This window comes from Typha latifolia, chromosome 8, assembly GCF_019914945.1.
Source record: "Typha latifolia isolate L0001 chromosome 8, TyphaL0001v2, whole genome shotgun sequence".
NCBI classification, from domain to species: domain Eukaryota; kingdom Viridiplantae; phylum Streptophyta; class Magnoliopsida; order Poales; family Typhaceae; genus Typha; species Typha latifolia.
Genome location: NC_133093.1, coordinates 6,638,041 through 6,661,817, shown reverse-complemented (window position 1 = coordinate 6,661,817; position 23,777 = coordinate 6,638,041). Strand labels below are relative to the sequence as shown.

General features: G+C 35.3%; 1 protein-coding gene across 3 annotated transcripts; it reads left to right on the top strand.

The window, feature by feature from the left end:
• The first annotated feature begins 816 nt into the window (after positions 1 to 816).
• LOC140793345 (uncharacterized) lies at positions 817 to 4,288 on the top strand. 3 transcript variants are annotated; one of them, XM_073144771.1, is made up of 3 exons: positions 817 to 1,065; positions 1,989 to 2,056; positions 2,149 to 4,288. In XM_073144771.1, the coding sequence occupies exons 1-3, from the start codon at positions 957 to 959 to the stop codon at positions 3,739 to 3,741; spliced, it is 1,770 nt and encodes a 589-aa protein (XP_073000872.1). In that variant the 5' UTR covers positions 817 to 956; the 3' UTR covers positions 3,742 to 4,288. The 3 variants fall into 3 exon arrangements, with proteins under 3 accessions (XP_073000872.1, XP_073000874.1, XP_073000873.1); XM_073144773.1 differs by having other exon boundaries at positions 821 to 1,065; positions 2,222 to 4,288; XM_073144772.1 differs by lacking the exon at positions 817 to 1,065 and adding an exon at positions 1,195 to 1,394.
• The last annotated feature ends 19,489 nt before the right edge of the window (positions 4,289 to 23,777 follow it).

Here is a 23,777-nt window from a genome sequence, read left to right as displayed (position 1 = left end):
GGCAATGCACAAATGGTAAACACTTTGTCAATAAGAATATTATATAAAAGAATTTGGCTATTAAATTATATGTCTTAACGTCAAGATACATAATGTTGTGTGTCGAAATATATATTGTGAATAAGAGTAACTAAAATTTGATTGAATGAATATTAATTTGAGAAAGTGTCTCCGGATTCTACTGATAATAACTCTGGATTTTATGAATACTAAATCTGAGGAATCCATACTTACTAATACCAAATTTTAGGAATAATCAAGATTCTACATAACAACTGATTAAAATCTACATAATTATAAATCATAATTACATGGAACTAACAATTGAATCTATATATAAACGGGCAAAACTTACATAAGTCAATAGGTCATATATGTGTAAGTAGTAATAGAATGCAAAGATAGATTATAAAAAACCTACAAAAATATATATTCTAGTTAAATAGATTAATTGATTACATGATTCGTAAATAAACTAACAAAAAATTAATAGTAAGTTACATAAATTACCTTATTACTCTTAGTAGTGGTGAATGATTTATCTAAGGATAAGAGACATGAATGATTCAACCTAGGATTTAATTAGTTCTCTAGCAATATGGGTTCACCAAGTGGAGGAAAGATTGGAGAGAGAGTTTTATGTCACTAGGGTTTAACAACAAGAAAAAAAAAATAGAGGCAGTTAATGCAAGAAATAAAATGGAAAAGAGTTAAAGAGTAACTATAAAGACTGTTTGGGCAAGAGAGATGAGATGGGCTGAAAATGAATAATTTTTTCAAATTTTTTGTAATATTTACAGTAAAAGCACTAAAAAATATTATTTATTTTGCAGGGAAACCTAGTTCAGTAAACAAAACTGAGGTTTATCGTAGGCATGCTCATGTTGGAGCTTAACCATAGTGCCATGTGCATAAGCTCATGAAAAATAGGTTGATCTCCCGTAGCTTTCCACTCCATGGGTTCGCCGACTTCGCCCGCTTCGATCCCGGTCTTCATCGACACCAACCTCGCCACCCATCTCGCCGTGCCCGTTCCTCCTAGCATCACGGTCGGCGAGCTCAAGTGTAAGCATTGCTCAAACTAAAGCTTAGTGTCGTTCTTCTGTTTGTTGAAATGCTCAAATGAGTAAATTATCCCAATACTGGAGTTGGGCATGTTGGGCGTATCCTATTTACTTTTTTCCACTTCACCAGTAGGAATCAACTTCTTGGAAATAGCAAAAGAGGAAGCGAGTAGGGGAAAAAGACAACGCAATAGGAATTTTGAAATTTTGCAAGATCAAGATGATAGCTAACCATAGCTCAAATGTAAAGAGAACCATCTTCCAAAAACTGCCATTAGGAAAGAAAAGGATCTACACCAAGAAGCCCGTACAGTTCTTATAGCCAATCTGGTATAGTTTTTCCTTCAAATCTTCATAAACATGACAAATTTTAAGTTTTACCTAACTGGGGGTACGAAAAGCATTCTTCATCTTTGAAGTTACCAGTTCGATTTTCTGAAGTATTTTATTAGAGATGCCTTTGTTTGTGGTCGTAACGTTGATTCTAGGGATTTAAATTTACAAAATAACCTTTTTTAGTATAAAAATGATTTGTATCCTTCAAATTTTAGGTGTTTTTCTTCCTTTTTCTTACTTTATGACACCTCATTTTTTCCAAAGAGTGCTAGGTAATTGAAGGTCCTAGAGAAGATTGATTGCTTTAAATAAAAGAGTATATAAACACGCTGCCTTTTTTTTTTTTTCATTCTGTCATTCAGGCTATATAGCTACGACTCTCTTAGAAATATAGTTCTTCTTCTCATGCTGTCAATCTAATGTTACTCGACTGGAATACATCTATGTGGTTCTTAGAAAGTGATGGAAGCATTCATTTTGGTATCTAAGAGCATTTTCATGCATGATGTTTCTAAGTGTAAACATCATCGACTATGTCTCTGCCGTAGCTTTGATACATTAAGGTTGAGTAATTTCTGTTTTCTGCAGCTATACTTGCGAGAGATCATTTCTCTTGTTTTCCAGAACTTGGTGAAATCAAGGTCACGTCTTTAATGGTATGCCATTTATGTTCTGCTAAGTAATGCGTTCTCTATCCTAAACGCTAATTTAAACTTTCATAATTTTTTCTTTCTTTTGGCTACTGTAGGTAAAACGAAGATCTTTATTTTATCATCTTTCAGACGTAATGCCTCTAAAGGTTGTCTTTGTGGGGTCAGCAGATACTTGGTTTCTTCATATGGATGCTTTTCCATTGATGAACATGCACAGGGAAGAAACAACTGTACATTCAATGGAAAAACTTTCATCAGTGCAAATATTTAACAATCATAGAACTGGCACATCAAACCTCAGTACTTCAGTTGCATCGCAGAAGTTAAAATCATCAAGGAGACCGAAATGGTTCGTTGATAGACATGAACATGATACTACTATGCAATGTAACCTAAATCAGGAGACTGAAGACTCTGTCTCTGATATTAGTGATATTACAAATTGTTCAAAATCAGCGAGTAACATCAGATCTGGAGATCTGAATGCTAAGTGCAAAGCTGCTAGCAGTAGAAGAAATCATTTTACATGCAATGCAAAGAAACTGAATGTCCTTTCCTTGCCTAGGTTCAGCGGAAAAGAGAACAGCAAAAAGACAATAGGAAAACAAGTTCGTACAAAGAATACAAGTTCTGGATCTCTAAATGATCTCATGGAGGATAATCCTGCTAGTTCCAAAAATAAACATGTAGCTGAAGTGACTTCAACTTCAATTCTGGAGATAAAAATACAAACAAAATTAAGTACCGTCATGGATGTGTCCACCAACATGAATCAACACGATGATAATCTTTTGCCAGAAAACACATTAAAGAGTAAGAAACTGAAGCACATGTCCAGGTATGCAAATTCAAGCATGAGTTTATCTGGTAAAGTATCTGTAACAGGTTTAATTACGAGATACTTTGCTGACTATGATGAGGTAGATTCATCTTATATCTTTCCCAAAGATATCGAGGAGTGTGGGATATTTACTAATCATTTCAATGTACTAAACTGTGAAGAAATCCGAGATATTGGCATCTCGGCTCTTCAGGGATCTTCAAAGAGGATAGCAGTTACAGGTTCTCATAATGATTGTTCCTTCAGTGTGAAATCTTCTGGGAAAAGGCTGTCTGGAGATAATAATCTCTTAAATGTGAACAATCTACAAAGTGGCAACAATGAAGTCGTTTCTTTTTCTTGTGACAATGATGTCTTGGGCACTGATAGTAAGACCGATACATCTACTAATTTTCTTGTAAGTGATGAGCACAGTATTTGCCAAGTTGACACAGAGACATTATATGGGGAAAGAACTAGTAGATCTAAAAGGAAAGTCAGAAGAAAATTACTGTATGATACAATATCTTCTAGATCAAGGAAGCTGTCCACTCCATCATCCGTAAACAAGCATATGGAAGCTAGGAGCAGAAAAGTACTGTATGGTACAGCACCTTGTAGGTCAAGGAAGATATCCACTCCATTATCTGCAAACAAGCATATGGAAGCTTCAAGTAGTAAGTGCATCAAAACTGAAGTTGGGAAATGCCTCCTCCAAGCTGCAAAGAGTATCTGGCGTTCTTCTAGTAGGAAAAAATCATCAAAATCAATGTTCATATCTAGGAATCAATGTCCATTAAAACCTGAGGGAACTAATCCTATGAAGAACTTCTCATTTGAGATTGATTCTGAGACATGTTCGAAATGAAAAGGAACAGGAGAGAGAGAGAGAGAAAGGAAGGAGAGGGGGGTTAATGGGAAAAGGTTCTTTTGAATATTTTGGGAAACAAAAGGTTTAGTTAACCCCAACCACCCAACAAAATTTGTAAAATGGTTGTCCTGGATTCTGCATATATGATGAACCAAGCATCTGTGAGCATAACTTCTAGATTGAGCAAGTATACTCCTGGGAGTTCCATACGTAGAATAAACAACCATATGCATGACTATAGGAAGTGGCTGTTTGTTTATAGAAATGTAACACAAAAGGCGCCTTACCTGAAATAGTACCTCTGGGACTATTGGTAGCCTATTTTTTTGCTCGTGATAGCTGGAGGTAAGGTAAATGCATAATTTTATAGAATCACAGAATGGATTTGTGTTGGTGCAACAGTGAAGAATATGTCTTCTTATTTCTCATTGGTTAGTAAGTCTACAAACATTTATACTATATATATATATATGTGTGTGTGTGTGTGTTTATTGTACATATGCATGTGGATCTATTTAGGTTAATAAATTTCTTCTTTCTTGCTCTTCTTTTCTTATCCTTCTCTTTTCTGATTAGCAAAGAGTGGTACCGCTAAAATGAAATAGTAGTTTTCTTATCTGTTTTCTTTAAACCATCTTGGATCTGATATATCTGTTCCATGTAGTGAGAGTTCAGATATAGAGCTGAATTTGATTTGCAGCTCCATGGATGTGCAATCTCCTTGCTATTTGAACATAACCTACAATTCTGTCTTAATCCTCCAATAGCGAGATTAAATTATTAAAGGTTCTAATGCAAGATGATTTCTTATTAAGCATTTTCTATATCTTTGCCTCTTTGGTTGTTAGAGAAACTTGTAAGGAAGTGCCTTATTTTATGAGCAGAGCATCAGATGGAGAATTGATTCGGCTGGCAATCGTAGAGTGTGACATTTTGTTTGGTTGTATCTAAGAGAAGAGTAGAGAAAAATAAATTTACTCTTGTTGGAGTTATTGAAAGAGAAGATCATAAGAGAACATGTTTACTATTATACTCTTTATGTATAAACTAGCACAAAATATAATATACATAAATTACTCTTTAAAATAAATAAAAATAACATAAACAAGTTATAATATCTAATATTTAATTAGTCTCCTTTAAAATTATAAATAGAATCTCAAAAAATTAAGTAAATAGTATAATAAAATAGGGATATATTTGGAATGTTAAAATACAAAAAGAGTGCTTTTTTCTTCTTTTTATCTGCTATTTTTTTTTTCTCTCCCTTTCTCTTCTAAAAACTCAATCCAAACAAGATTTTCTCTCCTAACTTTTTCTCCTTTTCTCTTTTATTCTCTCTATCCAAATAGATATAACTAATTTCTTATTTTCTCCACTTCTCTTCTCTCGTTTTCTCTTCCCTTCATTTATCTCCTATTCTCGCCATCTAAACATAACGCGAATCTACTCTTCCCAGAGAATCATTTTTCTAAAAAGTTGTTAAAGATGATAGAAACTACGGATTTCCTTACTTTTGTTAAGGGCATGCTCAGTTAATAAGAAGTGGAGGCAAGAAACTCATAAAGTTTATGGTGAAATTATTTTTGATAAGTAATCATAACTCAGTAATGCTTGATAAAAAGTATTAAAGTGAAAATAGATAATTATGATAATTAATGATTACATATAGGTTAGAAAGTGTCACTCTCCCTCCAAAGAAGTGAAATGCGTTAAAAATAAGGAAAGATTTTAACAGAACTGGAGAAAAAGGTTCTTGAGCCTTTCAGTTATATTTTGTACTATTGATACCTAGTTTTCGACGCAAAAGATAATAAGGTAATCATGGATCCCAAAATTAGTCGATCTTAATCATATCAGTTTCGAACTTGGCCGTATCGATGGAAAATACTAATGTCAGCTAAAATTAATTTTTTAAAGATTCGGGTTGAATGTAAAATGTATCTAATTTAGGAGACATTAATAATTAATATCATCAATTATTTTCTTTTTAAACTTTTAGTTTTTACTCTCTATCTCTTATATACATCTCCTCTCACCCTTACACTTCACTTAGTTTATTTAGCGACTATTCCGATAAGCCCCTTTGGCTAGTCCACACTTTGCTGACTTGAATGAATATTTTTTTTTCATTTTTTTCCATCCACATTTTAACTCATCTTTTCTCACTGTTATAGAACAACACTGAAGAGATATCTCTCTTTTCATGTTATTCTACAATAGTAATTTACGAATATAAAAATTTGTCTAATTCAAGTCAAAATTCATTATAGTTTTGATTGAGTCTTTTCTTTAATTTTTAAAGTTCATACGTGACTAATTTTTAATTTTTATTTTTCTATTATTTTTTATAAATTTTTAGAAATATTTCTGTATTTTAAATAATATTTAAATTTTTACGTAATTAAAAATAGTTCAATCTGATATGAGCAACCGATACATATCGTTTCTTCTAATGGTTGATCCCGATCTTGATACCGAATTTCAAAACCTTGGAAGTATGATTTGTTTCTAAACCATGTCATCTCTTCAACGTATAACTTAGAATTAGTCTTCGAGATAGCATAGGGTGACAACATTCTTAATAGAAATTAATAGTTGAGTTTTATTAGTCAATAATAGAAGTTATAAGTTTGATTCCAACAGAGAGGTTGGGGCTAGTATTTAGTATATTTTTTATTAGAGTGTTAATTGCACAAAATTTGAACTTACTGTGATCCACTTTTTTCAAAAGCTTTAACACAATTGTCCAACTATATATTGAAAAACACTCCCTTTTGTCTAGTATGAGAGGAAAATTGATTTCACCGTACCCCCTCGGGGGTGATTTTTGAGTGATCCCATTGGATTACTTTTTGACTATGGGAAGCTTTACGGAAAATTAGTTATCCCTAGCTTGTGTTTTTGGTCGGATTCTAACGTTATATTTTTTCTGGGCCTCAATGGATTTCATGGGCTAATCTTGTGGTTTGGATAGACTTGTGTCTCATATTTAGGGTATGTTTTAATTTTAATTTTTTTTATAATGTTTTGACATATGTACCGATTTCCGTAAGAGATTGATGTTTTTGATCGGATTCTTTCGTATCTTTTGATCATTGGATTTTATTATTTGTAACGGATCTTGATAGACACATGGCATACTTTTGATAATTCCATTGACTTGTTTGCATATCCATGATTTGTACTCACTACTGATATATATATATATATAATTGTTTTTATAGCTTGTCCATACCTTGTGATGAATTAAATTGATGATTGCTCTTGATGTCTAAATATGAAACTTTTGGACTTGACATGATTGTTTTTCTGAAATTAATTTCCTAAAAATTTCTGAATTTATTTGATTGCTGAAATTACTGGCATGCTGAAACTTCGTTTCTGAAAATTTAATTGCTGAATTTTAATTATTGAAATTGAAATCTGAAATTTTCCGAAATCTAAAATTATTGAAAATTCCTGAAAATCTGAATTCTGTTTTTCTGGATTTGTTAAATGGCTAAAATCTGAATTCTATTTGCTGAAATCTGAGGATCAAAATTCTGAATTTCTGAAATCAGTTGTTATTTGCTAAAAAATATGTTCTGAAAATCAGAAATCAGAAATTACTATTTAATCTGAAATCTGAAAATTGTTTCTGAAATCTCGAAATTATGTGCTGAAATTTCAAAATCTTTCTTTTTTTTGGAATTACTGAATTTCTAACTTTGAAATTGCTGAATTTCTGGATTTCATGCTAAAATATATCATTTAAACATTTCAGAAAAATTAAAACTGAAAATTGAATAAGATTTTATTGATTTTATTTTTTTGGCTCTTGATATAATTTATGGATCCATCATTTGGACATTGATCAATTTTCTTTCGATTTGACGGATTTTTTTTATAATAGTTGACATTTTTTTTTCTTTTTGGTGCGGTTTTTATTTGTTTCATTATTTTAGAAAAATAAAATAAAAAACTGAGTTGCAACCTTACCTCTCTTGGATTTTATGATTAGATTACAATTTACAAATCACATATCAGATTTTACTTGACATACTTGGATTTCATGATTTCTGTATTTTTGTGGAGATAGTAGAGATAGGTCAGAGAGGGGGGGAAAATGGTAAATATCTGACGTTGCGGCGGTCGTTGGAAGGTGGCGGACAGCCAAGGGTAGGAGGTGGCTAGGAGGTAGCTAGGGTTTGGAATCTTTGGAGGATCTACTGTTATGATTTGCCCCTAGAAAGGTAAAGACGATCTTATAGCTACGATAAAATGGTAAATACGGTAATAAGAAAATAACTAAACTCAATTAATTCTCAATGTTTGGATACTTAGCATTTTTAGATTCTTCGATTCGTTCATGTATAACAAAGAAGCCCTGCCCCTCTATATATAAATGTGGGGTACAATGAGTCCTACTCGGATTTAGCTCTAAGGCTGACACGACTCGAATTAGGACTTAATTTAAAGACTTACATGACTTAATTGGATTTGCCTTAAGGCTTATTTGACTTAATTAGACTTGCTTTAAGGGCTGTCATGACTTATTTGGACTTGCCTTAAGAGTTGTCATGACTTATTTTGACTTACCTTAATGGCTCACATGACTAAACTAGACTTGACTCGACTTAACCCATGTGGTCAGTCGTATAAGCCTTCAGGGCTAAATTTGAGTATGACTCATTGTACCCAATCTCTATATATATATAGAGGGCTGTGCTTCTTTGTTTAATCATTCAAGTATTGAGAATTAATTGAATTTTCTATCTTGAACCCGTAGTTATCATCACCTCCAGCATCCACCCTACATTACGGTCGTCCATCACCACCCTTGGCCGTCCGCCACCCTCCGACAACCGCCGCAACGTTGGATATTTACCGCTCTTCCCTGTTCTGACCTATCTCCATGATGCGAACTGAGTTAGATCGGATCACATCAGATATTATGCTCAATTGATTGAGTCTAATTATCTTATTTAGTTATTTGGTTTAGTTAGAGTCTTAGTAGGTTAGTATATTATTTAATTAGCTAAATTCAACTCTGCGCAGTTTTGAAAAAATATTCGCAGAATATTCTACACATATTCAAATAATATAAAACTAGTTGGATATGGTTTCCAACCTCGACATCTACAACTTTTATATTCATGACTTCTCCAGATTGAGAATTTATCTATGACGAAACAAGGGGTTAATTCGAGAAGATAAGGAAGACTGATTTAGTTGATTTGTTAGGGTTTTAACTTAATTATTGGTTTGTTAGGATTTGTTTGGAGTTGTTTAAAATGAGTCCCTAGGATGAGTCTTTATATATATATATATTTATGTGAAGGAAACCTAATTAGAGTTGTATGATGAGGATGATGTTCTTGTTATTAGAATTAGTTTTAGCCTTATCTTCTTCTCTAGCCATTGGCACCCTCTTCCACAACAACTTCTCCTCCTTCACACCATGAACTAAACCTAGCATCTATCTAGCCATCGGAGGGTTATCAAGCTAGGATCTAAACTTTAGAACCGTTGCGGATCGGATTAGGCCGGTTCGCAACACTTCACTATTTTATTTTTAACTTTTCATCTCGACTTTCGATTTAGGTGAAACCAGAGCCATTAGACTCTAACTCACGAGGCTACCACCACCTAAATTTTTATAATTTTTTTACGTTGGGATTAATTCAGATTTGGTTTGTAACAATTGATTTGCTAAAATTTAATTATGGAAATTGATTTGAGAATTATGTATCTAGTGGTTTTCATATTACACACATATTTTTTTTAACGGAGTTTTTAGTGTTTTTTTTTTTTGTAAGAGCTTTAGAATAAATGTGTTATCTTGATCTTTAAGAAGATTGTAATAGGTAGAGCATTGTTTAGATTTAGTATTTTGTCACAAAATTACCAAGTTGGAGATTGTTAATGCAAATTTTGTAATGATAAACACGACACAAAATATTAAATATTTATGATGTACACTAAATATTTATGGATCATGAGAAGAAAATCAAAATGCTACATCCGGATAGGGTTAAAATTCTATCATACTTATTTTTACTTGAAAACATAAAATTTCATAAATTTCACCGGTTTAAATTAAATTTAATTATTAGGCACATCTCAAAATATTTCAACACAAAAATATAAGAAAGTGTTAGAATATAAAATATAAAAAAATTACCGTTTTCTAACAGCTTCAAGCTTGTAGAATAGTTTGATGAGTTAACATTATCAATGTTTATATTTTCTTTTCTTATTCAATTTTTTCTTACTAGAATTTTACTTACTGACTAGAGTTTGGTTTTCATAGTTAGAGCAGTATTCAGAATTTCATTTTGTACTCTATTTTTTATTTTTTAAAATTTGATTCTTAATTATTTTCTAAACCACTTACATTTAGCTTTCTTAAATCAATTTGGATTTGGACTTTGATGTTTGACTTGGTCTTTTATTTCACATATAGCTAAATCTAGTCAAAAAATTTTAATCTGTATATCCTTCCAGTGCTCTCTCATCATTTCTATTCCAGCTGAAACCCACCTTAAAACAAGTAGCAGTGCTCACAATATCTCTCCAAAAAGGGGAAAGCCTGATTGAACTTTTCAATAGAACTTTTGGCTTCATGATAATCTAAGCCCATAGCTAGTTATGAACATTCAGCAACCTCCATTGCCATTTTATAAGCAATGCCATGTCCACATCTTTTTGATCTATCACTCACATACCTCTAGGTTCATTTTTCCTCCAATTCATCACAGCATAACCCTTTTTGTCCATTCCCACACTTCTCAAAAGGAATTTTCTCCAAAGAAACTCTTATTAAAGTTGATCTTTAACCCAAATATATTTTCAAAGGACACTAGAAATATGAGCAGCTCAACTTGTTCCACAAATGCCTTAATAAAGATTAAGGTATCACTAACATATTGTAATTTAATAACAGTTTGACATTCTTCAGTAACCTGTGTAAATTATCTATTATCAAACATAAAAAAGAAAGGAGGTAATGGGTCTCCCTATCTTAACCCTTCATTGAAAATTCTCCCCTAGTTCAACATGAAATAGAACAACATTGAAGCCATAAGTAAGAAGGCTTATTGCCCAGGTTATACATCTATGATGAATCCTCTTTAACTTTTAAAAATCTTTTCAAACAATCCTATCTCACTTGTCATAAGCTTTTGTATAATCTAACTTCAACAATAATCTTTCTTCACCATTCTTTTTTATGTTGCATAACATTTTATGCATACAAACTATTGTCCACAATGCATTGTTTTAATAAATGAAATCTAGAATCCTTCAATTTAATTGCCAATCACCTAGCACATCAACTTATAGCTACAGTTTAGGAGATTGGTATGCTTAAACTCCACTATTTCAGCACATTGTTTTCTTAAGAATCAGATAAATCATAGCATAATTTAGCCTCCAAACACGGAGATCCTTTAAAAAATTATTCGCAAATATCTACATAGCATCATCTTTAATCATCTCCCAAAATGCTAAGAGAAATTAAATTTCAGCCCATCAGGGCTTGGAGGGCTTGGAATTTTTTTTTTTTGATGGAAAGGTCTCAGTCCAGTTTTATTTAAATTTAAGCAACTCCAAACTATAGATTTACAGATAACATGTGTTTAAGCCTATCAAGCTAGAAATCCCAGCAGAAATGGCAGACCCCCTATGAAACAGAAACTTAACAAAAGCATCCAAAGATCTCCCCCACAAGGACTATTTACAACACGAGAGAAAAACAGATATACTGCTAAACCAGTGTCTATCTACCATCAAAGGCATTTCAGCCTACTTCACACCAAAATATACTAGCAAGTTTAAAAAATAATATCTTTCACCTCTAAAGTAGTAAAGAAAACTACCAACCAATTGGCATCCAGCTCGTCCAGTTTATAATCCTCTCATATCTCCTCAGTCACCTTTAATTGCCAATAAGCAAGGTAGAAATTTTATTTTTCCTCCTACAACTTATCACCTTGTAAAAGAATACCGTATTTAGATCACATCAAGCAATTTAGAAGTAGTTTAATTTCTTGTATATATATATATATATATATATATTGAAAAACCCATAAACACAAGTATGTATCTAACTACTAGGCAATGATATCACTCGTTCGCTTAAGTAAAAGTCCATAGAAATATTAAGAACGAAAGCAAAGATGAACGCCAAGATTTTAACGTGGAAAAACCCAAACGGAAAAAAACCACGGATCTAAACTTGGATAAAAACCAATCACTAGAATAGTAGCAGTTACAAGACTGACTCACAAAACACCTCGTCGATCTAAACGACTTTGTTCCTCTCAGTTTTGCAAGACTGCTTCTCGTGATTGAAGTCCAACCTCAGTAAACCTCGAGATTGATCTTTCGTCTAGATAGCCCTTAAGACGAAAGATTAACTTTTAATGATGAGTGGAACCTTGTTAGTTGAAGAATCGATGTAGCCTCAAGAAGTCTCCTTCAATAATGCTTCTTCAACCACCCTAGAGATAGGGCATCACAATCCTTATATATGATCTCCAAGATAGAGCTGAATCCAAGTCTTATCCGTACTCATGAAAGTCCAATTTTATCAAACTTCGTTGGTGCGTTCGAACGCGGCCCGAGTGCGTTCGAACGACATGACTTGATCTCAGGTGCGTTCGAACGGGTCCGAGTGCGTTCGAACGCGACAACTTGAATTCTTCAGGTTGCGTTCGAACGCGTTTGTGAACGCAGCTCTCGGTCTATGTGAACGCAGTACCCGCGTTCGAACGCGTTTGTGAACGCAACTCTCGGTCTGTGTGAACGCAAGTACCCGCGTTCGAACACGTTTGTGAACGCAGCTCTCGATCTGTATGAACGCAAGTACCCGCGACATCTAGTTTACAAGATATTACAAAGAATTCAAAAATGAGCATTCAACAAGTCTAGTACTTTTAGCACATCAATCCCTGCAAATAAAAATATACCAAACCAAGATCAAGTGAAAATAACTTGAAATGAATAACAATCCAAACCCAAATTATTAAGTAAGCAGTTCACAAGTACTCAAACAAACAAAGTTCATAAGTATTCACGCAAAGGTATTTAAGCAATAAACAGAACCTAGTAAACTTCCCCTATGCCATTACTCCCCCTACACTAGTAAACTCCAAACACACGTCTAAACTCATACTCACTCTCCCCTTTTTTGACACAAATGACAAAGACTAGGAACTGGAGGGAACTAACGATGAAGAATCGACAAGACAGAGTCGAGAATGATTCCCTGACATGCTTGCTCAACTCGTAAATCATTCACGATCGAATGGAGGTCCTGCACCTGAGTGCTAAGCTGATCGAAACGGTCATCAGAAATATCAAAGTGTGAGGAACGTCCAGCTGCGGAAGAGGACGGCTTGAGAGGAGACGACTGATCATGAGCTTGACTCCGCTTAAGAGTAATCCGATCCAATGGTTTTTGCGAAGTAAGAGAAGGTTCCGTGGCATCCACGCGCACCCCACTATGTGCACAAATTTGTAATAAATATGCCAAACGGCAACCCTTCATAGGGCGCTTCTTTCTGTGCAGCTGTTAGAATGGAATCATAGATCACCGCAGCCAAATCAACAGAAACTCCCGACAACATCGCATGAAGGAGGAAGGCACGATCAGGACTAATACTGGAATGGCGAGTCTTGGGAGTGACGTTGTACAGACAAAGCAGGTGAAGCATGCGAGCCACTGATGTCAGTTTCGCATAAGGCATCATATTGCCCTTCTAATGTTCCCCTTTAATTAACACAGTACCAACAAATTCATTGACATCAGGGAGTGGAGTAGACGACGGATACTGGAACTCACCATTAGGAAGTTGGAGTTCTGCACGAATAACATCGGAGTCCAAGTAGATCAAAACCCCACGGACAGTAGAACGTATACATCGTTCTAAAACCATGGCATTACTGAAAAATTCCCTAACCACTTCCACATATGCAGTCCCGCTCATTCGACACACAGATAACCATCCTCGCTCAGTAAAGATTTGTTCGATCCCCAAGGCAAAAAAAATCAGAAATGACCACGGGTCGTTTACAAATAACAGGTCGAGTGCTAAAATTGTGTTTGTAATGCCCCGCGGTCGTAGATGTCGAAAACTTGGGAGCCGAAGTAGGTGAGGAAGGCGGCTTAGGTTTCTTGGAAACTGCAGCTTTTGTAGGCATTCTTGAGAAAGAAACAAGATGCAAGATTCAAGAAACCATGAAAGCCCTAAATGAAATCTATCATCCACTTGAAAATGCTAAGATATCACGTTCAATCACACAAGAAACATCAAGATAGTAACTTTAACGTGATCAAAACTCGAAAACGCACGAAATCAATCAAGATCAAGAGACTTAATTGAATAAAAAAAATAAGAAAATTAATGGATGATCATACCTCGCAAAAGTGAAGAAAAACTAAGAAATTCGGCCGAAAGATGCTAGATTTGGAGGAGAACTACCCTTTAAAAGGGTTTGTAGTGAGAAATTTGATGAAAACAACCAAGATCTTGAAGATTTTAGATGGAGAAAATGAAGAGTTTCTAGGGTTTAGAAGATGGAAGATAAAAATCCTTGGGTTCGGACGCAATATATAAATAATCCTTGAGTGTGTTCAAACGCACCAGTATGCGCGTTCGAACGCGCCAGTCACCGCGTTCGAACTCAAAAATTTACGTTCGAACGCCCCTTTTTTTATAATAAAAGTCTAAGAAAAAATCAAAAATCTTTTTGGAGATGCACTTCTAGAAATTTAAAATAGATTCAAGACATAGAATATGACAATCGAATGAAATAAATCATACACAGATCAATCAAATCATCAAAAGCATATTATAAACAATTCTAATGCATCACTCAAAATTAAATTAATCTTGATTGATCATAACAATATGCATATGCAAGGTGAGCATAGATAATATAAAATATTCTTCTTAAATAAATTTTCCTATTTAAACAATGATACAATACAGTAGTCAAACCGACTTAGTATTTAAATTTGCACTTTCCGACTTATTCTCCATAACCGAACATGGATTTTTCTTGTATTATTTTTTTTATACATAAACCATATAGGTGCAATGATGACTTTCACACATGAGTAGGTAGCCCTTTTCTTGTAGTACATATCAAACAATGTGCAAAAAGATATTAACAAACATCAAACAAATTTTATTTAATTTACAAGCAATGTATTGAGTCAAACTTGACTCTAAACAAAATGACTTTCACACAAACTCATTGTAGCCCTTTTCATTGATCTTTTATGAACACATTTGTGATGACTAAGCATGAGGTCAAACTGTGCAAATCAACGTCAATAGTGAGCTATTTGAAAAAAAATTTCATGATGTCATGCTCACTCAAGAATATACATACGTTATGAGTGCATTAAATTTAGTTTAATTATCATAGAAGTCGAGAGAGTGAACAAATCAGAAATGATACAATATACTGCAAGATGACAAAATTGACTATAATAACTCATAATCAAGAGAAAAAATCATATTTATATCTAGGAGTGCATCAATTTTTTTTTATGACAAAAACTCTTGACAAATCTGAAACTAAAACCAAAGAAAAGTTCAGAGTACAGAAAACCTAAAAAGAAATGAAAAGAAATAATAAAAAAGAGACGCAAACCAAACAAAAAAAAATCAATCCAAAGCACAAACCCCTAAAGAAGTACAAATATACTTAAATATCTATAAATCCAAAGGTTTTGTAAATAGATCACCCAACTGTTTCTCCGTCTTAACATGTTCTAGTGTTATTGTTTTGTCTTCAACTAACTCGCGTATAAGATGATGTCAGATATCAATATGTTTTGTACGTGAGTGTTGAACATGATTTTTCGATATATTAATAGCACTCATGTTGTCACAATAAAACACCATAGTATCTTGTTCAATGCCGTAATCTTTAATCATCTGTTTCATCCATAGTAACTGAGAACAACAATTTCCCACTGCAATGTACTCGGCCTCCGTAGTAGATAAAGATATCGAGTTTTGTTTTTTACTATGCCAAGCAACCAGATTGTTTCCAATATAAAAACACCCACCTGAGGTACTTTTTCTATCATCAAATGAATCTGCCCAATCAGAATCCGTGTATCCAGATATGATAGCTCCCGAGTCATACGTAAACTAGATACCTAAGTCAACTGTGCCACCAACATATTTTATGATACGTTTCATAGCAAACAAATGTGTCTCCTTAGGTTCAGACTGAAACCTAGCACACACACTGACACTAAATGCAATGTCTAGTCTACTAACAGTTAAGTACAAAAGACTACCAATCATACTCCTATACAGTGTCTGATCAACACTTTTTCCTGAAATATCCTTACTTAGTTTGGTAGTTGTACTCATAGGAGTTATAGCATATTTTGTATTTTCTAAACCGAATTTAGTCATAAGATCCTTAGCATATGTTTGAGCGATAAATATCCCTCTTTCCAATTGAGTAATTTAAAGTCCCAAAAAGAACTTTAACTCACTCATCATGCTCATCTCAAAATGACTATGCATAAGATCTGCAAACTCCTTAGCTAATGATTGACTCGTTGCCCCGAAGACAATGTCATCCACATATATTTGTGTCACAACTAAACTCTTGTTCGATCGCCTAATGAACAATGTCTTGTCCACTCCCCCTCGAGTGAACCCCGCATCCACTAAAAAAGTGGTCAACTTCTCATACCAAGCTCTTGGAGCTAGTTTTAGCCCGTACAGGGCTTTTTTCAGTTTAAACACATGACAAGGAAATTTTTGATTTTCGAACCCTTTCGGTTGTTCCACATAAATATCTTCATTCAGAGTACCATTCAAGAAAGCGCATCTATTTGAAACAATTTAAATTTTAAGTGACAAGCAATAGCAAGCAGTATACGAATAGATTCTAATCTAGCAAGGAAATGTCTCATCAAAATCTATACTCTCAACCTGAGTATATCCCTGTGCTACGAGTCTAGCTTTATTTCGAACTATATTTGCCATGTTCATCACTTTTATTCTTGTAAATCCATTTTGTTCCAATGACGTTCACATTCTTAGGTCTAGGAACTAAATACCAAACATCATTCTCTGAAAATTGCTCTAATTCCTCATGCATAGCATTAACCTAAGAATCGTCTAACAATGCTTCCTTCACATTTTTAGGTTCAAAAGAAGATGTATAACAAGTAAATGATACCTCACTTTGGATTTGTCGTCTTGTCTTAATTGGTTCATTCACGTCTCCGATCACTTGTGATAGTTAATGATTTGATTTCACTCTGGCAGATGATTCCGATACGTTGCAGTCATCTTTGTTCATTTCAACTTTGTCCTCGTCCTGATTCTCAATTTCCAGATCAAGCTCGTTTCCTATTTCTTCGTCATATGTATCTGCAAACACAGAAATAGGAGTAGCTTCAGTTAAATCAGTCATGGATTCATCTATCATAACATTAGCAGATTCCATAATAGTAGAAGTGTCAAGATTAAATACTCGTAGGCTCCTGCTATTATTCGAATACCCTAAGAAAATGCCTTCGCTACTTTTAGTATCAAATTTAGTCAAATATTCTCGATCACGCAAGATATAACATTTACTATCAAAAACTCAAAAATATTTAACACTAGGTTTCTTACCTTTCTAGATTTCATAAGTAGTCATTTTATACCTGGTCTTAGATAAACACGATTTATCACATGTACCGCTGTATTGACCGTCTCCACCAAAAACCTTTGAGTAACCTGTTTAGCGTGAAGCATAACCCTAGCCATTTCCTACACAACTCAGTTCTTTCTTTCAACAATCCCGTTCTGTTGTGGAGTTATAGGAGCTGAAAACTCATGTTGAATACTAAGAGAATCACAAAATATAGAAATTTTTTTATTTTCAAATTCTCTACCATGATCAGAACGAATCCTAACTAGCGTTTACCTCCAAGACTTTTCGTTTTTGTTGGACCCATCAAGTCCATGTGAACTAATTGAAGCACACGGTCGGTGGAAGCTGCATTTACCTTCTTGCGTGAGATCTGAATTTGTTTTCCAATTTGACATGAACCGCACACTCTTTTTGATATTTCTTTCATCTTAGTTATTCCTCTTACCACTTCTTGTTTGGACAGAGTAAATAATTCATTGTGATTCATATGTCTAAGACGTTGATGCCAAAGATCTGTAATGTCGAAAGAGGCACTGTTACATTTCAGTTTATGTGACGTTCCAACAACATAACAATTATCAGATGTTCTAGATCCATAACATATAACATTACCACCATGATCTAGAATAGTACAATCATTTTTGGAAAATTTTACCTAATAATCTTCATTACAAAATTGACTGATACTTAGAAGATTTGTTTTCAAGCCCTTAACATAAAGAACATTTTTAAGAATAGGAACCCCCGGAGAACTTACCTTTCCTTTACCTATTACCTTGGATGAATTACCATCTCCGAATGTCACAACTCCCCCTTCATGTTTTTCAAGATTAGAAAATAATGACTTGTCACCCAACATATGTCTTGAACAGCCACTGTCTAAATACCACAAATCATAATTTAAAGCTTTCAAGGCTGTATGCACAACATAACATTTTAAATAACTTTTCTTGACCCATATGGCCTTTATTTTTATCCCATAAATGAAAGCAGTTCTAGGTTTTTGTAAAAATTTGCAATGAGGTCGAATATGCCTTAGAATGCCGCAATGATAGCATGTTGGAACAAACCCTTTTCTACTCACCTTTTGCCGAGGAGTGTGACTAAAGTTTACCTTTGGTGCCGTTGACGATTCACCAGTTTGTAGATTCGCCTTCTATTTAGAAGCATTCATCCATGATTGCTTTGTAAATGCGGTTGATAACTTCAGAAATTCTTCCGTTTGTATACCTGCAGAAACAAAGACAGTTTTATTATTATTTGAATTACTAGTGTATCCAACATCATACCTATCTTTTTCAGAGATCTGAGCCTTTAGAATCTCGTCAAGTTTGTTCTTCCCTTTAAGAAATGTCACTTCGTTATGCAATCGCTCTAGTTCAATTTCATCAGCCTTCATTTTATTTTTTTGCATTGTCAAGTTGTTCAAAAAGGTCTTTGACACATTCAAGTTCCAATTTGTACTTCTCCTCAAATTGAATTCTTTCTGGTTCGACTCTAGGTACAGGTTTTTCTAAGATTATTTTTCTTGAGTTTAAACAACTCTAGGTACAGGTTATTATATGCCTTTTAAATTTCAGATTCATCTTCCTCAGCTGGTAACATATCCTGATCATCTGTACTATCAGTATCAATAATAGAATCAATATTAAGTAGAGAAGAGGCAAAAGCTACAGAGTTTTCTTCGTCTTTTTCAGAATCATCATCTGATTCATCTAAGCCATCCCAAGTAACTTTCATAGCTTTACCCTTCTTCTTAAGGTGATTAGGGCATTCTTGTGTTATGTGTCCAAAACCAGAACATTCAAAACATCGAAATTTATTCTCAGAATTCTTATTTTTCTATTTGACACTGTTGTTGCTCACACCTGTATTCGAACTCACAGTATTCTTTTTCTTCACAAAGACTTTGCTTTTCTCAAGTTTTTCAGCATTCAACTTGTTTGGCTTCCGAAAGAATTTATTAAACTTTTTGACAAACATGGCCAACATTTCAACATCTAAATCACCTTCATCATCAGACTCCTCTATATTTTGTTCAACCGTGGATAGGGCAATCCCTTTGGACTTCCTCGGTTTTGAAAGACTGGACTCAAATGTTTGTAGATTTCCTACCAATTGTTCAACTTTCATAGAATCGATGTCCTTACTTTCCTCAATAGCTGTAACTTTCGCCTGAAACCTCTCTAGAAGAGACCTAAGGATCTTACGGACAATTCTGTTTTTAGGAATTTTCTCTCCTAGGTTGAAACTGGAGTTGACTATATCACTCAGCTTCTTCAACCACCCTAGAGATAGGGCATCACAATTCTTATATATGATCTCCAATATAGAGCCGAATCCAAATCTTATTTGTACTCACGAAAGTCTAATTTTATCAAACTTCGTTGGTGCGTTCGAACGCGGCCCGGGTGCTTTCAAACGGCATGACTTGATCTCAGGTGCGTTCGAATGGGCCCGAGTGCGTTCGAACGCGACAACTTGAATTCTTCAGGTTGCGTTCTAATGCGTTTGTGAACGCAGCTCTCGGTCTGTGTGAACGCAGTACTCGTGTTCGAATGCATTTGTGAACGCAGCTCTCGGTCTGTGTGAACGCAAGTACCCGCATTCGAACGCGTTTGTGAACGCAGCTCTCGGTCTTTATGAACGCAGCTCTCGGTTTGTGTGAACGCAAGTACTCGCGTTCAAACGCGTTTGTGAACGCACCGTGTTCGAACGCGTTTGTGAACACGGTGTGAACTCAGCAGCTTTTCTCTAATAATTTTGCAATTCTTTAAAAATATACTTAGAATATTTTGTACACAATTGCCAATAATTAAAAACCTAACATATATATTAAAAAATATATGTTTTTGTAGATATTGTATCTAGAAAAACAAATGACTTATTTATTGGTTGTATTTTATAATATTGTATTTGTTAATATTTGTTAAACACATAGTTAAATTTCATAATAACATATTTAATAAATAAATATTTAATTAGAGGAGAATAGAAGAGAGGAGATGAAAGATAAGTTGGGGTTGAGGATAGAAATAAGAAGAGAGGAGAGAAGCGAGTTGGTGTATGAAGTCAAATAATAGTTTTCGGATTAGATACTGCATCTTTTAATGCAGCATCTAGAAAAGCTCTTAATCAAACAATTTCTTAGGTTGAAATGGCTAGATGCAGTCTTTTAACATCCAATTGTTTCAAATGGATGTCAAAAGATTGTATGGGAGTCAAATTAATTTTTTAAAATATTATTTTTTAAACTGAGTTTTGGCATCTCTCTTCCTTATTATTTCTACTCCTCCCTCCTAGTTTGTTCCCCAAACTCCTAGCCCTATTTATCCACTTGCCAACTTGCTTATCAAAACCTTTTTTCTTTTACAAAACCAGACATTCTCCAATCTAAAGATTGGCTTGAACAAACCATTGCCTCCCCTCATATAATAACAAAAGAACATGATTAGACCCATATCTTGTTAACAGCCTTTACAACTATTAAAAGGAATACATGCCCTCAATCCACAGAAGTAAAAATCTTATCCAACACTTCCAAAATGGGTTAGATTTGACCAAGAAAATCTTCTGTCTGACATCCTCAGCTCCAAAACTTCGAGACTATTGATGTGATTGTTAAACTTTCTCCTTCTTTGTCATTACTAGACCTTCCTATTCGATTAGACAAAAATTTAGTAGAATTAAAATCTCCATCTACAAGCTAGCTAACATCCTACCAGGTTCGAAGTCAATAGAATATCTCCGCTCAGTCAATAAGACCATAAACTGTAGACAGATCCAAATCATACTATTTTGTTTACATTTTTATCTTACAGAGACAGAGAATTAGTCAATTTTATCTTACGAGACTGAATAAATATTCATTATACCCCACTCATCCTATCAGGCATATCCTAGCAGGAAGCACTAACCATTCCATTAGCCTACCACCTCCCTTACTAATCAACAATTTGTCATCGATCAACTCTTGCTTGGGCTCTTGAATACACATTAAATCTAAATGATTGTGTAGCACAAATCATTCTAAAAAATTAAGTTATTAGAGAATGAAGGTTTTTATACTTTATGTTTTAACATAAGATATATGTCAAAATAATTATAAAAAGTACAATAGTTATTGTTGTTCGAATTTAGCAATCCTCCTCTCGGGGTGGAGGTATGTGGATTGATACGGTGTAGGGAGCAATCAAAAACCATTAAATACTCGAATTCTATTCTAAGCCTTAGAAGTAGAGGTGAAAACAGATTAGATACGGATAGGGCTGTCAGGCTTGACGAGCAGCTCGGGCTCGGCTCGGGCTTGGCTCGGGTGAAGCTCGAGTCCGGCTCGGCTCGATCAGAGCTGAGCCGAGCCCGAGCCATCATAATAGGCTCGAAATTAATATCGAGCCGAGCCTGAGCTGGAGCCGGCTCGCTCAGGCTCGGCTCGATAGGCTCGATAGCCTGACTCCATATGACTAAGGACACGTGGCATAAAGAAATATTGCCACGTGTCTCTCACTAACTCATTCTCACCCGTAACACAATATTCATCACCCTCACCTACCCCACCCTCACCTACCCTCACATACCCCACCCTCATGAATTACTTCACCTTTCCCATCACCACCTTCCCCATCCTCAATTCCCCTACCCCACCCTCATCTTCACTCTCACCCTCATCCACCTGATCACCTTCACTCTTCCCTCCCCGTCGGCCTCCATCGGCAACGACGGCAAGCCACCACCACGGCGCCACGCCTTCCTCCTCTGTCGGCCTCCTCCTCCGTCGGCCTCCTCCGTCGGCCTCCTCCGTCAGCCTCCTCGTCCTCCTCCTCCTTCGCCGTCGGCCTCCTCCTCCTCCTCTTCCTCCTCCGTCGTTGGCCTCCTCCATCCGTCTCCGACTCCTTTGGCAAGCCGCTGTCCATGTCGTCACCGCCCACATCGCCACCGCCTCTAATCGAGCTCGAGCTTTGCTCGGGCTCGGCTCGGGCTCAGTTAGGCTCAGCTCGAGCTCGGCTCGGGTTGAGCTGAGCCGAGCCTGAGCAACATTATGAGGCTCGAAACTAATTTCGAGCCGAGCCTGAGCTAGAGCCGGCTCGCTCAGGCTCGGCTCGTTTACACCCCTAGATACGGACCGAATATTAGTTAATCCATATTCAAATCCATTTTTTTATATAGATATGAATATTAGATAAATAATAAATTACAAAATCATATCCAGATAAAATAAATACATATATTAGTTGGATATGGATCGGATTTTAAACGAATACAGATACAAACTTGATCTTAAACGAATCCAAATAGAAACTAAATATTAAATGGGTTTCGATACAAGTATTTTTTTTGTGTGAAAAATAGTTATATTTGAAAGCAAACTTTGCTAGACTATTGGCTGGTTGTTGTTTCTACTAGTGAAACATGACCTTAAAAAAAGGAGCTTTAAATATCCATTAGTGACATTCTGAAATTAAAGGGGCAATTGTCCAGTCCAATCTATTTAGTGATGGGCTAATGATAGCTATGACAAGAGTTTAACAGTCACAAAATACCATATCCTCTTGCTTTTTGCCAACTTGATGGCCTCTTTGATCAATGAGAGGAGAGCTAAGGTTTCTCTGTGGATAGCGTTCCGGCAATGGTCAAGGAAGATAGCTTTTCTCATGCAAATGGGAGAAGGGTGCACGGCTTTAACGAAACCAACTACACCAATAGTAGAGCCGCCCCATGATACATCAGTCTAGCCAACTATGTCCCTTTCACTCGTGGCGGAATATCTAAGAGTGAGGCAAAACTGACTGAGGTTGGAGGATTGGTGACTTCAGTTAAGGGGGGCATCTTGAAGCCCTCGAAGATTGTGTCTGCCATGCAAAGAACACCTAGAGGCCAAGGTTTCACCCTCAAAGAAAAACTTATTTCTGCACCTCTAGATTGACCAAAGGATGACGAAGCTGTAGGGGAATAACTCCTTATCCGGGAGATTAGAGTGGAGGTGTAATAACCATTCATCTAATCTGAGGAATTCAGTCTTTGTCTTCAAACTGAGCTTGTTTTGGAACGAAGCAGCTTTAGCGAAACTATAACGAAGGAAGACATGATCAACTGTTTCTTCCTCATTGTGGTAGAACATGTAGACGGGATCAATATGCCTGATTCTTTGGTGGAGCATAGTCATTGTTGGTAGAGCTCCGACAATACACTTCCAGATAAATGGCTTTATTCTACGAGGTTGTTCAGTATAGTTCCATAGGATCTTCGGTAAGTATTTAGTAGATGTAGAAGAGGTCGAGCTTGCAACCATTAGAGAGGGCAGAATATGCTGAGTTTGTAGAGAAAGTCATTAGGTTTAGGTTTCCATATCAGCCGGTCCATTTTCT